Genomic DNA, 17408 nt, shown 5'->3' with positions numbered 1-17408 from the left:
TTTTCAGGGAGTTTCTTGAGCAAATGGTGTAGTTTCTTTTGGTAACCCTCAGTGGGATCAGAGGGTAATGGCCTGTAGAATTGTGGTGTTGGAGAGCTGCCTAGCAGCCTCTTGTTCATATTCCGACCTATTCATGATGACGACAGCACCTTCTTTGTCAGCTTTTTTGATTACGATGTCAAAGTTGTTCCCGAGGCTGTAGATGACATTGTGTTCTGCATGGCTGAGGTTATGGGGCAAGTGATGCTGCTTTTCCACAATTTCAGCATGTGCACATTGGCGGAAGTACTCTATGTAGAAGTCCAGTCTGTTGTTTTGACCTTCAGGAGGAGTCCACACAGAATCCTTCTTTTTGTAGTGTTGGTAGGAAGGTTTCTGTGGATTACTGTGCTGTTCAGAGGTGTGTTGGAAATATTCCTTGAGCCGGAGACATCAAAAATAGGATTCCAGGTCACCACAGAACTGTATCGTGTTCGTGGGGCAGAAGGACAGGCCCCAAGATAGGACAGACTCTTCTGCCGGGCTAAGAGTATAGCTGGATAGATTAACAATATTGTTGGGTGAGTTAAGGGAACCACTTGTTGTGGCCCCTTTTGGCATATAGTAGTTTAGATAGTTTAGTGTCCTTTTTCCTTTGTAGAGAAGCAATGTGTGTGCTGTAAATGGCTTGTCTAGTTTTTGTAAAGTCCAATCACGAGGAACTTTGTGTGGAAGGTTGGCTTTTTATGAGATTATGCAGTTTTGAGAGCTCATTCTTAATCTTTCCCTATTTGCTGTATGGGATGTTGATAGGTGGTTCCGCAGTTTCTTTGAGAGTGTGTGGCACAATCTCTCAGCATACTCTGTGTGGTATGTAGATTGTAAAGGATTTTTTACCTTCAGTCCTTTTGGTATGATGTCCATCTGGTTGTATTTGGAAAGGAATACAACAAAAATACTAACCCAGGAACCTATCCATGTGACAAAGCCTGTTGCCAACTCTGTCCACATATCTATTCAAGGGACATGATCATAAGACCTAATCACATCAGCCACACCATAAGAAGCTCTTTCACCTGCACATCTACCAATGTGATATATGCCATCCTGTGCCAGCAATGCCCCTCTGCATTGTACATTGGCCGAACCGGGCAATCTCTATGCAAAAGAATAAATGGACACAAGTCAGACGTCAAGAATTATAACATTCAAAAACCAGTCGGAGAACACTTCAACCTCCGTGATCACTCAATTTCAGACCTGAAAGTCGCAATTCTCCAACAAAAAAACCTTCCAAAACAGACTCCAACGAGAAACTGCAGCACTGGAATTAATTTGCAATCTGGACAAGGTTAAATTAGGCTTGAATAAAGACTGGGAATGGATGGGTCATTACACAAAGTAAAAACTATTTCCCCATGCTATTTTCCCCCTACTGTTACTCACACCTTCTTGTCAACTAGTTTGAAATGGGCCATCCTGATAATGACTATAAAAGTTTTTTTTCTTCTGCTCATTGCCCACCTTAACTGATTAGTCTCGTTACAGTTGGTATGGCAACACCCATTGCTTCATGTTCTCTGTGTATATATATCTTCCTACTGTATTTTTCACTGCATGCATCCGATGAAGTGGGTTTTAGCCCACGAAAGCTTACGCCCACATAAATTTGTTAGTCTCTAAGATGCCACAAGTACTCCTCGTTTTTCACCCCCCTTTGTACAGCACTTGGAGATCTAGGGATGAGGACCATTACACGCTAGCTTTTCACTGGGGTGAAAATGGAATAAGGGCAAAAGCATCCATATCTAGATTTGAAAACATTCTTTTCAATGAGCTACAACACCATGTGGATTTCTGTGTGTTTCAGGTGTTGCTAAGGCGCTTAGCCCCATGATATCTAAGCACTAGCCTAGAAGTCACAAAATATCCTGTAGCCAACAAGAACATGTCCACTAGGACATGGCCTTATCCCACTCTGGAGGGGTCAAAACAAAGCCCAGTTTGTAAATGCTTTGGATCAGGGACAGTTTCATTCTAGATCTTTGTACAGCACCCAGCACAACAGGGCTCTGATTCCAATGGAGCCTTTGGGCACTACCCCAATATAAATCATAAATAATTCACCAGTAAGGCTGGAAATCTCAGGACTCTTCAACGGAGCAATTAAGTAACGGGGTCACTCCTAAGGATAGCACCCTACCAGTAGACCTGCAGTCTCAGCCACATAGTGCCTGTACCTGCTTTCTAAGATGGGCTGGAGGCAGATCTGGTTAATGAGAATATGAAAGATTTCCACCACCTTCTTCCTGGAATGAGAGAGCCTCCTCCACAAGTCAGCCAGTAAGCTTCAGAGAGAGAAAGAGCGAGAGTGCGAGAGCACGGAGTTAGTCTCAACACAAGAAAAAACCCATCTCTGTGGCTTGGGCCCTGCCCCCTTTGGAGGAGAAGCTGCATTAGCTGAGTCTACATGAACCATTAGACCAGGGTGAGCTGGGGTGTGACTCTACCCCGCACCAGCCTGCCGCACTCTAACTGACCTTGTGCACCCTGCTGACATGTGTTAACAGTCTGTTAGAGCACTTTGAGCTAGTCTTCTTTGAAACTCAAAAAAGAACGAGGAGTGCGCGTGGCACCTCAGAGACTAACAAATATATTTAGGCATAAGCTTTTGTGCGCTAAAACCCACTTCATCGGATGCATGCAGTGGAAAATACATATACACAGAGAACATGGAACAATGGGTGTTGCCATACCAACTCTAACAAGACTTATCAATTAAGGTGCCACAAGTACTCCTCGTTCTTTTCGCTATTAATTTATTTGTCTCGTTAGAGTTGCTATCACAACACCCATTTTTTCATGCTCTCTAGGTATATATATCTTCCTACTTTATTTTCCCCTGCATGCATCCGATGAAGTGGGTTTTAGCCCACAAAAGCTTATGCCCAAATAAATTGGTTAGTCTCTAAGGTGGCACAAGAACTCCTCGTTCTAGACTAACACGGCGAGCACTCTGAAATTTGAAACTGGACTAGATCAAAGCACTCTAATGAATTGTTAAACATATCAGCAGGGTTCACACAGACAGACTCCAGCAGGCTAGTATGGGGTAGATTCACACCCCAATTTGCCAGACTGTAAGGCAGAGGTGGGCATACTACAGCCCCTGGGACCGTCCTGCCCGGCCCTTGAGCTCCCAGCCAGGGAGCCAAGCCCCCGGCCGCTCCCCTGCTGTCCTCCCTCCCCCGCAGCCTCAGCTCGCTGCACCACCAACACTCTGGCCCATCGCTCCTGCCAGGCAGCGTGGCTGACTCCAGCTGGGCGGTGGGGCTGAGAGCTCCTGCCAGGCAGCGTGGCAGACTCCAGCTGGGCGGTGGGGCTGAGAGCTCCTGCCGGGCAGCGCAGCATGGTAAGGGGTGGAGAGCGGAGGGGTTGGATAAGGGGCAGGGGATCCTGGGGGGCAGTTGGATGGGGCGGAGGTTTGGGGGGGGTGTCAGGGGACAGGGGGGGGGGGCTGTCAGGGTGTGGGGGTGTGGATGGGGTCGGGGCAGTCAGGGGACAGGGAGCGGGGGGGCTGGATAGAGGGTGAGGTCCCTGGAGGTGGTTAGGGGCAGGGGTGTGGATAGGGGTCGGGGCAGTGAGGGGACAGGGAGCCGGGGGGGGGAGGGGGAGGGTGGATGGGTCAGGAGTTCTGAGGGGGGCAGTCAGGGGGCAGATAAGGGACGGGGGCCAGGCTGTTTGGGGAGGCACAGCCTTCCCTACCAGGCCCTCCATACAGTTTCGCAACTCCAATGTGGTCCTCGGGCCAAAAAAGTTTGCCCAACCCTGCTCTAAGGGGTTCTCAAACTGGGGGTCGTGACCCCTCAGAGGGTCACAAGGTTATTACATGGGGGTTGCGAGCTGTCTGCCTCCACCCCCAAACCTTGCTTCGCCTCCAGCATTTATAATAACGTTAATATAAAAAATGTGCTTTTAATTTATAAGGGGGGGTCATACTCAGAGACTTCCTGTGTGAAAGGGGTCAGCCATATAAAAGTTTGAGACCCTGATCTAACTGTTCATGTAAACAAGCCCACAGTCTGTCTCTGCTGCAAGGAGCAGACAGAACCATTTCACAATCTGTTTGAATACATATTCTAAACAAAGTTGCTCTATAAACATTTTTTAAGCACTGTTACGCTTGGTTCTCACTAGCTAAGCAAATGGTATTTAAACCACCTTAGCAAGAACTCTGCTTTCAAACACATTGGGGCAAATCTATGAATGGAAGTATACCGGCTCTTTTACATGCTTGCACTTTATTACAGATTTAGGATGCAACTACTTTGGGATAGTGCACTATGCCGAGCCTCTCCCTAGAAAGGAGGGAAGGATTTAATTAAAAATCCCACCAGATGGGAAAGAGGCTTTTTTTGAAGTCAGAAAAGCTTCTTCTTCAGGACTCTTGAGAAGAAGCCAAGAAAGGCAGAGAGAGACTAAGGAGATGGATGTGGAAGGGGAAATAGTGTTTTAATTTAGTGTAGGGGTGGTTCTCTCTGAAAAGAATGAGCAAATCTTCTCTGCACTTTTTACCTCTTATCCTCACATGTCCTCCTCTTAATTGCAGATTCCAGCTCAGGAAACGCGAGTTCATAAAATGAAGCCAGTCTGCAAAAACACGTAATAAAACAAGAACTGTCAACAGATGTTTTTAGAACACTTCATTAAAAAACATATCAAATGGGAATCTTGATATCGATATCTCCAGTCTCTCATTACTAGCAGTTCCAGCGCTGATCCTCAGTTCCTGCTCTGACCTTTGTTTCATTATAGCTTATTCCCAGAAATACAACTAAATAGATGTGAGGCTGGCAAACAGCAGCTCCCTTTGGATCTGTTCAGCACTTATGCTACAGCTGCAGCCGAATGAGATGGTTTCAAAGCATCCTGCTGCTGACTAGGCAAATGGTCTGAGCTACTCTAGAGCATTCTGCACTCACATCTGCAGCCCATGAAGAGTTGACAGACTGATGCACCCAAACTGAACTCCCTTCTTACTTCTGTTAGATCTCCTCTTTCCAATACTGCAGAGATCAGGGGAGCTAGACACAGAGGCTTTGACGGCAGACATGCTTGGTCCCATTTGCAGGGAGAGAGAACACACGCTCCTTTTGGGTCTTGGGAAGGAACAAAGGAACCACTTTGGCCTAGTACCTGGTTCTGAAAGCTAGACAGCCCATACACACCATTTTTACCTAGAGACAAAGCATCATGGGATGCAGATATACTTGCCCTCACCGAGAAACAACTGGGTTTGCTTCATGATTTGCTAGGGGTTTACAACTGATGGTTTATAGTTCTTTGTACAGAGGCTAAGACTGCAAAATGGTGTGTAGAGGATACACACACACTGCTCATAACTGGTCTCATATCAAGATGTTAACATGCCTCAAGGACACCAGTTTAACAACATAGCAGAAACCAGTTCATACTTCTAGGTCAGGACACAGAAGATTAGCAAGAGTGACAAGAGGATGATTTAGAAACCTTTTAGATTCTCAGAAAGGGACACATGCAAATCAGTATTCACCTGCCATACCCAAAAGAACCAGTGATTAGTCCAGATAGACAGTGCATTAATAAAATGCAGCTATCCCCTTAAAAGAGGGCAGGGCCATTTTAGTGTATTTCAGACAACAACAACAGAACTAAAAGCAACTGTTTTTTCCCCTTGGGTTACCAATCACCATAGTGCAGCTGTTTGGCCAGTCTAAACATTCACCAACAGTCCAATAATCTGACTACTGTAAATAGCATGACGACATACAATGGGGATAACCCTCCAGCAACCTACACTTCTTAGAGCTTAAAACCTCTTATCTTACCAAATGTAATGAGCCACATTTTTAAATCTACATCATCATTAATATCCACAATCAAGGCAATTGTGGCCAAAGCGACTGACTTAGCGTGTGATTGCCCACATCCTTATTAAAGGGACAGCCTGCAGAGACCACCGATCCCTGTACACAGTGCTGCCTACACCCAGATGACGATGGCATGCTAAACCCTGAAATCTTTATAGGACACACTGCAATATTACTGAGGAAGTGGCTGCAATCTGGTCCATTTTATGGAAATTAGGTACAAGCCAACCTCCTGGCAAATTGCCAAGGTACTCCTCAATTGGGGAAACTCTGGGCAACCCCTGTAGTGACCTGTTTTATTCTCCAAAAGACTACTCTACCATCAGAATAAACTGAGCAGCCTATTCTTTTAATGATAAATGTAAAGGGAAAGGACAAAACAGCACACTCGGCATTTATACTCCCCTAAGCCAAGCTGTCAGGAGCTAGACACGTACCTGTAACAGAAGTCATGTTTTTGGACAGTCTGACAGGCCAGGGGAAAGACATCAAGAAAGGCCCAAAGGGTAGTGCAAGTGTCACACAAGTACAGCACGATATCCTTCAATGCCTGGTAGAGAAAGAACTATTCATTATCCAAAAAGAGGAAAAAGTCACATCAAGTTGTCCTGGCAGCCTAATATTCTGAGACTAGTGCTAACGCACTGAGTTCACGGAAAAGCTGCTCTTTTGAGGGTGGGAAGAGAGTCTGAGCTCACAGCACAAATAAGATAGTCTACAAAAATTTAGGACAACAACTATATTAGCCCTTTTCTCCCTCAGAAGGCATAATGAAAGTGTCTGACTATTGATGCTCATTAAAGTTTCTAAGGCACTTTTGTTAAATTAGGGGGGCCCTGACCAAATCCCATTTTGCATAATGGCAATTTACCTCCTTAAGTCCCTCTGGAACTCCAGCTGGATACAGAATTCTTCCCCTTCTATCCTAAATGGTTGCACAACATTAGTGTTTGAACGTAAGGAGCTGACATGGTCCATTTTCAGTGGCAGCCAAAGTGATTGGGAGGTATTGCCAATACAGAGAAGGACCAGGATATCATACAGGAAGGTCTGGATGACCTTGTAAACTGGAGTAATAGTAATAGGATGAAATTTAATAGTGAAAAGTGCCAGGTCATGCATTTAGGGATTAATAACAAGAATTTCTGTTATAAACTGGGGACGCATTACGTGGAAGTAACAGAGAAGGAGAAGGACCTCGGAGTACTGGTCGATCACAGGATGACGATGAGCCGCCAATGTGATATGGCCGTCAAAAAAGCAAATGCGGTCTTGGGATGCATCAGGCAAGGTCCAGTAGAGATAAGGAGGTGTTAGTACTGTTATACAAGGCACTGGTGAGACCTCATTTGGAATATTGTGTGCAGTTCTGGTCTCCCATGTTTAAGAAAGATGAATTCAAACTGGAACAGGTACAGAGAAGGGCTACTCGGATGATCTGAGGAATGGAAAACCTGTCTTCTGAAAGGAGACTCAATGAGCTTGGCTTGTTTAGCCTAACCAAAAGAAGCCTGAGGGGAGATATAATTGCTCTCTCTAAATATATCAGAGGGATAAATACCATGGAGGGAGAAGAATTATTTAAGCTCAGTACCAATGTGGACACAACAACAAATGGATATAAACTGGCCATCAGGAAGTTTAGACTTGAAATTAGACGAAGGTTTCTAACCAAGAGAAGAGTGAAGTTCTGGAACAGCCTTCCAAGGGAAGCAGTGGGGGCAAACGACATATCTGGCTTCAAGACAAAGCTTGATAAGTTTATGGAAGAGATGTTATGATGGGATAGCCTAATTTTGGCAATTAATTGATCTTCGACTACTAGTGGTAGATATGCCCAATGGCCTGTGATGGGATGTTAGATGGGGTGGGATCTGAGTTACTACAGAGAATTCTTTCCTGGTTGTCTGGCTGGTGAGTCTTGCCCACATGCTCAGGGTTTAGCTGATCGCCATATTTGGGGTCAAGAAGGAATTTTCCTCCAGGGCAGATTGGCAGAGGCCATGGGGGTTTTTTGCCTTCCTCTGCAGCATAGGGCACAGGTCACTGGCTGGAGGATTCTCTGCACCTTGAAGTCTTTAAACCACAGTTTGAGGACTTCAATAGCTCAGACATAAGTTAGGGGTTTGTTACAGGAGTTGGTGGGTGAAATTCCGTGGCCTGCGTTGTGCAGGAGGTCAGACTAGATGGTCATAATGGTCCCTTCTGACCTTAAAGTCTATGATTCTTCTACATCAGAGGTTCCCAAACTTTTTTGCTGTGCTCCCCCTTCAACATGGGAGTCACATAACATGCCCTCACTCCACCCCACCCCCAACATCCACCCATCTGGGAAGTGACTGAGGGGAGCAGACAGCTCCCACTCAGGTGTCAGCAGGACACTGCAGGAGTGAAATCAGGAAGGCCAAATCACACCTGGAGTTGCAGTTAGCAAGAGATGTTAAGAGTAACAAGAAGGGTTTCTTCAAGTATGTTAGCAATAAGAAGAAAGTGAAGGAAAGTGTCGGCTCCTTACTGAATGAGGGAGGCAACCTAGTGACAGAGGATGTGGAAAAAGCTAATGTACTCAATGCTTTTCTTGCCTCTGTCTTCACGAACAAGGTCAGCTCCCAGACTACTGCACTGGGCAGCACAGCATGGGGAGGAGGTGACCAGCCCTCTGTGGAGAAAGAGGTGGATCGGGACTATTTAGAAAAGCTGGACGAGCACAAGTCCATGGGGCCGGATACGCTGCATCCGAGAGTGCTAAAGGAGTTGGCGGATGTGATTGCAGAGCCATTGGCCATTATCTTTGAAAACGGATGGCGATTGGGGGAAGTCCCGGATGACTGGGAAAAGGCTAATGTTGTGCCCATCTTTAAAAAAGGGAAGGAGGAGGATCCAGGGAACTACAGGCCAGTCAGCCTCACCTCAGTCCCTGGAAAAATCATAGAGCAGGTCCTCAAAGAATCAATTCTGAAGCACTTAGAGGAGAGGAAAGTGATCAGAAACAGTCAGCACGGATTCACCAAGGGCAAGTCATGCCTGACTAATCTAATTGCCTTCTATGACGAGATAACTGGCTCTGTGGATGAGGGCAAAGCAGTGGACTTATTATTCCTTGACTTGAGCAAAGCCTTTGATACGGTCTCCAACAGTATTCTTGCCAGAAAGTTAAAGAAGTATGGGCTGAATAAATGGACTATAACGTGGATAGAAAGCTGGCTAGATCGTCGGGCTCAACGGGTAGAGATCAATGGCTCCATGTCTAGTTGGCAGCCGGTATCAAGTGGAGTGCCCCAAGGGTCGGTCCTGGGGCCGGTTTTGTTCAATAGCTTCATTAATGATCTGGAGGTTGGCGTGGATTGCACCCTCAGCAAGTTTGCAGATGACATTAAACTGGGAGGAGTGGTAGATATGCTGGAGGGTAGGGATAGGATACAGAGGGCCCTAGACAAATTTGAGGATTAGACCAAAAGAAATCTGATGAGGTTCAACAAGGACAAGTGCAGAGTCCTGCACTTAGGATGGAAGAATCCCATGCACTGCTACAGACTAGGGACTGAGTGGCTAGGCAGCAGTTCTGCAGAAAAGGACCTAGGGGTTACAGTGGACGAGAAGCTGGATATGAGTCAACAGCGTGCCCTTGTTGCCAAGAAGGCTAACAGCATTTTGGGATGTATAAGTAGGGGCATTGCCAGCAGATCGAGTGACATGATTGTTCCCCTCTATTCGACATTGGTAAGGCCTCATCTGCAGTACTGTGTGCAGTTTTGGGCCCCACACTACAAGAAGGATGTGGAAAAATTGGAAAGCGTCCAGCGGAGGGCAACAAAAATGATTAGGGGACTGGAACACATGACTTATGAGGAGAGGCTGAGGGAACTGGGATTGTTTAGTCTCCAGAAGAGAAGGGTGAGTGGGGATTTGATAGCTGCTTTCAACTACCTGAAAGGGGATTCCAAAGAGGATGGATCTAGACTGTTCTCAGTGGTGGCAGATGACAAAACAAGGAGTAATGGTCTCAAGTTGCAATGGGGGAGGTTTAGGTTGGATATTAGGAAAATCTTTCTCACTAGGAGGGTGGTGAAGCACTGGAATGGGTTACCAAGGGAGGTGGTGGAATCTCCTTCCTTTGAGGTTTTTAAGGTCAGGCTTGACAAAGCCCTGGCTGGGACTATTTAGTTGGGGATTGGTCCTGCTTTGAGCAGGGGGTTGGACTAGATGACCTCTTGAGGTCCCTTCCAACCCTGATATTCTATGATCCCCAGACGACACCATGGCATGGATCCAACCAGGGCTCCTCACCCTCCCTCCCGCAAGTCCAGAGTCCCTCGCTCCTACAGGCTTCAGAGGATTTAAAAACACATGGAGCTGTGGCCAGCCAGGCATCTGGGCCCTGTGGGCTGGGTAGCAGTGGGCACAGCACGCAGGGAGTCCCCAGTGGTCAGAGAGGGGAGGAAGTGGCTGCTGCCAGGGCAGGGTAGCGTGGTGTGAGTCTGGGGTAGACCTGCACTCCACCACCACTACCAGGACTCCCTGTGTGCTCTCCCTGCTGTTCCCCTCTCCCGGACACTTAGCCAGCTGCAACCCCACACCTACCTCGTGCCCCCGATAACCTCATCATGCCCCTACTGGGGGGTGGGCCTCACAGTTTGAAAACTAATCCTATATATGGTTTGTACTGTTAAAATGTCTGGAGATTTACGTTAGATTATAAACTCTTTTAATATGCGCTTGTACAGCACCTAGCCCAATGGGGCCCTTTCCTGCACCATGGCTATACAACTAATAATTTTGAAGGAAGGGGCTATTTTAATGCAAGGTCGTCATCATAAAGCGATTTTGCAGTTACTCAGATCCTTGATATTGCTTTATTTCGTAATATTCCCTTTCACACTGCTTAGCAGGGGTTGGAAAGGAAAGGAAATAAAGGTCATACCAGAATTTATCGGGGGAAAGGCAACCCAAAATGAATAGAAGAACAAAGAATATGGAACTCCGTCACATGATAAGCACTGAAACAATGTCTAGGAGCCATATGCTTAATGAGACCTAAGTATCTGGGAACCATTTGACTCAATGCGGGTTAACAGTCTGTGGTTAGCTTAGCAAAAAAGCTATGTACACGGCGGGAAAGGTTACAGCAATAACTCCACCTGGAGAGGCATGGTACTAGGAGTCACTTTGACTCTTTCTTCCAATTTCTGGGGCTTGGCTGAGGCCCCATCACATTGCAAGCCACACTCCTGCAGAACGTTGTTGAACACCTGGATCACAAAGAGCAAACCATTATTACATCAGACAGGCAAATGCACCCAGTGTGTTCTATCTCGTCAGCAGTCCTTTTATGACTGTCAGCTGAACTGAACAAAAGACATTGCTATTTACACACAATAGAGAGCTGCCTAACCTGAAAGCAGGGACAAATTTATCTGTATCTTTCTCTCTCAGCCTAGAACTTAAGAAACAACTATTACATTTGCATCTTTGGAGATTTGCCATCCTCCTCCCTCCAACAGAGCAGACTATAAGATGAACAGAGGGGCCACAGGCATTTTTGAAGTTGAGTATTTGGATTTATACTGCTTTTCCTTTAAATCACCAAGTGGACTTTGGACTGGTATATGCGTGCATGCAAATATCCCGATGCTCTTTCTGTGATAGTGTTAATTAACAAAACATCTAACACACAGTATGCAAAGCAGAGCTCTGTAAACCCAAAGTAATTGCTTCAAGACATACACCACATACAATGGGCAGAATCTTCACTGCCCTTCAAATAACTGTTTTGAATGGATAATCTGGCATCACAGAGCACTTTTACATGTGACACCATCTCTCACACAAGTGCTCCTGGACCGCTGAGTTTAGTACATCCGAAGCGTGATAGAGATGGAGACACCAGAGAGAACAGAAACCCATCCCAGCTGTCTCGACAAAATTACTTTTTAAAATTTATTTGTTTGAGGACTAAAACACAAATTTTCCCATTGCAATGATGCCAAGGTACCTTGATTCATATTCAAATTAAATACGAGCATAGCCACGTCAGTGTGGGGAAATTCTTATTGCTCAGAGCAACGAAAGCTCAGAACATTGGACCTGGCTAATATCTGTATAGGAGCAATTTATGTATCTTGGTCCCAAAGATATTTTCATTCTCTCCTGTGAGCTTACTGGGTGTGATCACAAGTGTAAATGTCTCAGTCTCTTGTACTTGGGCAGGGGGAAATGGGCACTTCCTATATGAACTATCTAGCACAGGAAGTCCCAAGGATTCGCAGCAAGGATAGTGTCATAAACAGGTAGGATGTGAGGGGGTTAGCTGTGAGTAAACCATTGTAGATAAAAGCCATCTAACATCGGCTGGTATAATTCAGGGGATCAATTACAAAGAAACACAAACAATTCTTCCAGCCTGCAACTATGCCTCCTGGGACTGTGTCAGAGCCTCCCCTGGAGGCTCAGAAAACCACCCCAAGCCAGATAAAGAGGCAGTACCTGTAGGATTGTGGGCACCGTCTCATTCAAGTCCCTGAAGTAACTTGATTGCTGAGTGAAGATGTTTTCTGAAAGAAGAGGAGGAAAAAATCCATTCCAGATTAATTCAAACGTTCAGCCCAACAAGCAGCCTCACACCAAGCAACGTCCTTATGTACTATCCACAGCATCTTCTCTAAAAATAAGACTTGTAACCACCCAGGGTGGAACTATTGACCTATACCCACCACAAGTACAGTGCTTGTTCCTATATAGCTGACCATCTCCTAACAGTTCAGTACAGCTGGAGAACGTAAGAATGGCCATATTGGATCAGGCCAAAGGTCCATCCAGCCCAGTATCTTGTCTTTCAACAGTGGCCAGTGCTAGGTGCCCCACAGGGAATGAACAGAACAGGTAATCATTGAGTGATCCACCCTCTGTCGCCCGTTCCCAGCTTTTGGCAAAGAGGCTCGGGACACCATCCCTGCCCATCCTGGCTAATAACCATTGATGGACTTATCTCCAGTAACTTATCTAGTTCTTTTTTTAACCCTGTTATAATCTTGGCTTTCACAACATCTTCTGGCAAGGAGTTCCACAGACTGACTGGGCATTGTGAGAAAAAAATACTTCCTTTTGTCTGTTTTAAAGCTGCTGCCTATTAATTTCATTTGGTGACCCCTAATTCTTGTGTTATGAGAAGAAGTAAATAATACTTCCCTATTTATTTTCTCCACACCAGTCATGATTTTATAGATCTCTATCATATTCCCCCTTAGCTGTCTCTTTTCCAAGCTGAAAAGTCCCAGCCTTATTAATCTCTCCTCATATGGAAGCTGTTCTATACCCCTAGTCATTTTTGTTGCCCTTTTCTGTACCTTTTCCAATTCCATTATATCTTTTTTGAAATGGGGCGACCACATCTGCACACACTATTCAAGATGTGGGCATAGCATGGATTTATATAGCGGCAATATGATATTTTCGGTCTTATTTTCTATGCTTTTTCTTAATGATTCCCAATATTCTGTTCACTTTTTTGACTGCCTCTGCACATTGAGTGGATGTTTTCAGAGAACTATCCACAATGACTCCAAGATCTCTTTCTTGAGTGGTAACAGCTAATTTAGACTCCATCATTTTGTATGTATAGTTGGGATTATGTTTTTCAATGTGCATTGCTTTATATTTATCGAAAGTGAATTTCATCTGCCATTTTGTTGCCCAGTCACCCAGTTTTGAAAGATCCTTTTGTAGCTCTTCGCAATCTGCCTGGGACTTAACTATCTTGAGCAGTTTTGTATCATCTGCAAATTTTCCCACCTCACTACTTACCCCTTTTTCCAGATCATTTATGAATATGTTAAATAGGACTGGGCCCAGTACAGACCCCTGGGGGACACCACTATTTACCACTCTCCATTCTGAAAACTAACCATAGATTCTTACCCTTTGTTTCCTATCTTTTAACCAATCCATGAGAGGACCTTCCCTCTTATCCCATCACATCTTATTTTGCTTAAGAGCCTTTGGAGGGCTGGTAATGAGAATGTTCATTAGAACACATTGTCCAAGACGCTAGATGATTCAAGCACTGCACGGTTGGTTGAGTCAGTAAATAATATCACTAAATGCTCCTAGTTCCTTTATTTGACAGCTGTAGTTGAGTTTTAATTGCTAATTCCATGTATGCCAGCAAATGTTCTGTAGCATATTTTTTAAAGGTAACAAGGCCTTATCTTAATAACATAAGACTAGGTATTGCTCTCATTATCTTTTCAAAATATTCTGCAGAATAGCAGAGTGCTGTAAATCTTAACTGAGCAGTGGAGAGACATTGATTGCCCTTTTTCCATGAATTACCAGACATGCTGTACAGATTACCATGGTTCCACCACAAGGACAAACCTCTTGCAGAGTTTACACATGTGTGTAAGACCTGTGAAAAATGTTTCACAGAGAAGAATAAGGACAGGAAAAATCTGATTTTATGCATTTGCACACCTGAATTGCACATGCAGACACCATGATTGCATACACAAACAGCCAGGTAGACATGTCACAGGACATCTGTGTGCACAATTACTGCTGTTGCACACACAATCACAGTAATTGCATGTACTATTTAGACTAGGTTTTTGAAACATAGACTTAAAAAAAAAGAAAAGAAAAAAGAACATTTTGATAACTCCTCTAAAGGGCCTTTTTGGGGGGGTGTCTCCTGCATTTGGGGCACAGTAGAGTGAGCTTATGTCAAGAGACCCTGGAAAGAAAAAAGAAAAAGAAAAACAAAAAAAAAGAGGAGAAAGATCAGCATTCAAAAGTCAAAGTGCTGAGGCCTGGAAATTTGGCAAAAATCTTGTTTGAACAGCCTGTGTCAGAAGATTTCTCATACTTCCCATTTTAGCTTGGATTGAATGAAAAATCCAATAATAGCCATCTTTCAAAGGAAGGAAAAAAGTTAAATTATTCAAACTTCAGAACAGTCTGGGTTTGAATTTTAGATGAAGGATTCTAGATCTTATTGTATCCAAAACTACGTGCTCCACCAGCCCTGCTCAGGTGGAAGTTAAGGATCGCAGATGGCCCCTTATGAAAAGAATAGGGATAAATGCAGTGTCCAGACCAACTCGTCCTCTGACCATAAAACAGGTTCTAATGTCCAAGGCTGAGCTGTTGCTAAACGTATAATTGCTGCTGTGTTTGCTGACACAGACACAGGCAGAGCAGTGATGAATTCAGTGGGTAAAGTGCTTTGAGATACTTTGCAACTAACAGGGACTCTATGAAAATCAAGTTCTGTTTTTCCAGTTCAAGTTCTCTGTAGTCACAGAACAATTACATTGTGTGTTTTGTCTAGCTGCCAGCTACAGGAGCAAAAGGACCAATCTTAGCAGTCAGACTGCTCCCCCTTCCCTCATCCTGCAAAGAATAAGGCTTTCTGGACTTTCTCCTCACCCCCAGGATCGTCCATGTTCCTTGTGGAAGCACAGAGTCCCTTTACAGTCTCAGAGCTGCATTTTAACTAGCCAGAGGAGTTACTGTTGAGCAATAAAGAGACCCTGTAGCAGATCTACCCTAGGAAGCAAGAGGGACTATGAAACAAACCTAGCTCTCCCAAACAGCAAAGTGTAATCCCCTCTCCACATCACCCATAAATAAAGATGGTTCACAAGAAAGTAAAAGAAAACTTGTCTTATTCAGAAATCCCAATTTCTTATTTTAGAAGGAAGAGTTTGTTCTGAGGTTGCTTCACTCAGTAGCAATCCCACCCCCTTCAATGCCTGCCTTTCAGAGAACAACTAGAAAGCCTCAAGCAACAAGCTGTCCCCAGCTTTGACTAACCAATCATCTTCTGAAGCAGGGAGCCATTTCCTTTCCCAAAGAGCACACACAGATCCAGAATCTTAGGGATGTCAAACAGGAAGTTATTGTAAAGAATTTCTCCAAAAACAGAAGGTGTGATGAAGTGTTCCTATTAAAAACAAGAGAAACCAGATTAAAAAAAAAAAAAGACAAAATAAACTTCTAACAACTTGAAAGAGAATCCATATTCTACTCTGCATAGGGTTACCATATTTCAGGTTCCCAAAAAGAAGACAATGTGGGAGGTGGAGTTGGGAGGAGGGGGTATCTGGGGGATGCTGGAGGGGTGTGTGTGTACTGGAAGAGGGGGATGCTTCAGGGGTTTCCTGTAGCCTCACTCTCGAGGTGGGGGGCAGTGTCACTCCCTATCACCGTGGCAGGGTAACTGGCATGGGCCCAGGATGCAGCACCTCCCAGCCTCTCCCCCACCCCAAGGCTGGGAGCTGGGGCCTGGGTGGGCAGGATCCAGCAGCTGTGGCTGCAAGGAAGTAACCAATCAGCTGCAGCGACCAATCATGGAATGGAGACAGCTCTTTCTGAGATGCAACATCAGCTAGTTAGGTCACAAAAATCCAGACGTTGCCTCTTATTTGAAAAATCCACTCAGACAGAGGGTGGAGGATCAAAAAAGAAAAAATGTCCAGATGTATGGTAACCCTAACTCTGCAAGGATTAAAGCATTTACAGTAATACCTATGCATTGTCGAACATCTTTAACCCAAGCACCTCAAAGATATCAAGACTACCACCCCGGGAGGTAGGCAAGCATTTTACAGATTTGGAAGCCAAGGCACTGAGGAATTAAGTTCCTTGCCTAAAATCACTTCATCAGTGGCACAGATAGGAACAGAACCCAGGACTCCTGATTTACATCTCTGTGCGCCAAACCCCTACACCAACTCCATCTTCCAGATGTAACTCATGTAACTAACATGTTAGGCTGGAAATGTTTTTAAAATTCTAAATGACAAAGGTCTTCAAACTAAAATTCTCTTTGCTTCTGAAATGGAGAAAGTATGCAATTTAAAGAATAATAGTGGAAGCAATGACTAATAAAAGAAAGATTTGCTTATGATGGCAAACATTATCCATCCAAAGCATGTGTTCTCCCAGTTAATACCCTGGTCAGGGAGTTAGGATTGCTGGGTTCTATTTCTAGCACTCTCACTAATTTGCTGTGTGGCAACAGGCAAACCATTGACTTCAATTTACCCAAATACTTAGCTACCTCATTGGAGCTGTGAGGTTTAATTGATTAATGTCTGTACAGTATTCCTTCTCAGATGAAAGGCTCTGCAGAAGTATGGAGTACTTTTATTGATGTTAACTACAGGATACAGCACTTCTTTCACCTGTTCTCTTCCCACTCCTCCAACACTCACACTGAGATCTTTTCTCAAAACAGACTGAAATTGACCATCATGACAACGCATAAACGGTCATAAATATAAAGAAAAGGGTAGCATAAAATCCCTCCTTGGCAGCTATACTGAATCGCTTTACCTGTAAGGGGTTAAGAAGCTCAAATAACCTAGTTGGCACCTGACCAGAAGGACCAATGAGGAATGAAGATACTTTCAAATCTGGGGTGAGAATTTGTTTGTGGCTCTCTTTGTTTGTTCCCTCTCTGTATGGAGGGAGTGACCAAGCAGGTACAATATTTCCTGAAAATATACCTGGAATGATCCA

The 17408-nt window shown here is 44.6% G+C and overlaps 1 protein-coding gene across 11 annotated transcripts in view; it reads right to left on the bottom strand.

The window, feature by feature from the left end:
* The window catches only part of ASCC2 (activating signal cointegrator 1 complex subunit 2), a 48299-nt gene that overhangs the window by 23854 nt on the left and 7037 nt on the right, over nucleotides 1-17408 (bottom strand). For all 11 annotated transcript variants that reach the window (XM_073313084.1, XM_073313073.1, XM_073313079.1 and 8 more), the window contains 6 exons: nucleotides 15699-15828; nucleotides 12372-12439; nucleotides 11027-11137; nucleotides 6326-6438; nucleotides 4555-4629; nucleotides 2220-2327 (listed from right to left, as the gene is read on the bottom strand). In XM_073313084.1, coding sequence (XP_073169185.1) covers nucleotides 2220-2327; nucleotides 4555-4629; nucleotides 6326-6438; nucleotides 11027-11137; nucleotides 12372-12439; nucleotides 15699-15828 — 605 coding nt within the window. The remainder of the gene's footprint in view (nucleotides 1-2219; nucleotides 2328-4554; nucleotides 4630-6325; nucleotides 6439-11026; nucleotides 11138-12371; nucleotides 12440-15698; nucleotides 15829-17408) is intronic.

This window comes from Lepidochelys kempii, chromosome 15 (genome assembly GCF_965140265.1).
Source record: "Lepidochelys kempii isolate rLepKem1 chromosome 15, rLepKem1.hap2, whole genome shotgun sequence".
Classification (NCBI taxonomy): domain Eukaryota; kingdom Metazoa; phylum Chordata; order Testudines; family Cheloniidae; genus Lepidochelys; species Lepidochelys kempii.
This window is presented reverse-complemented; position numbering and strand designations above follow the sequence as displayed.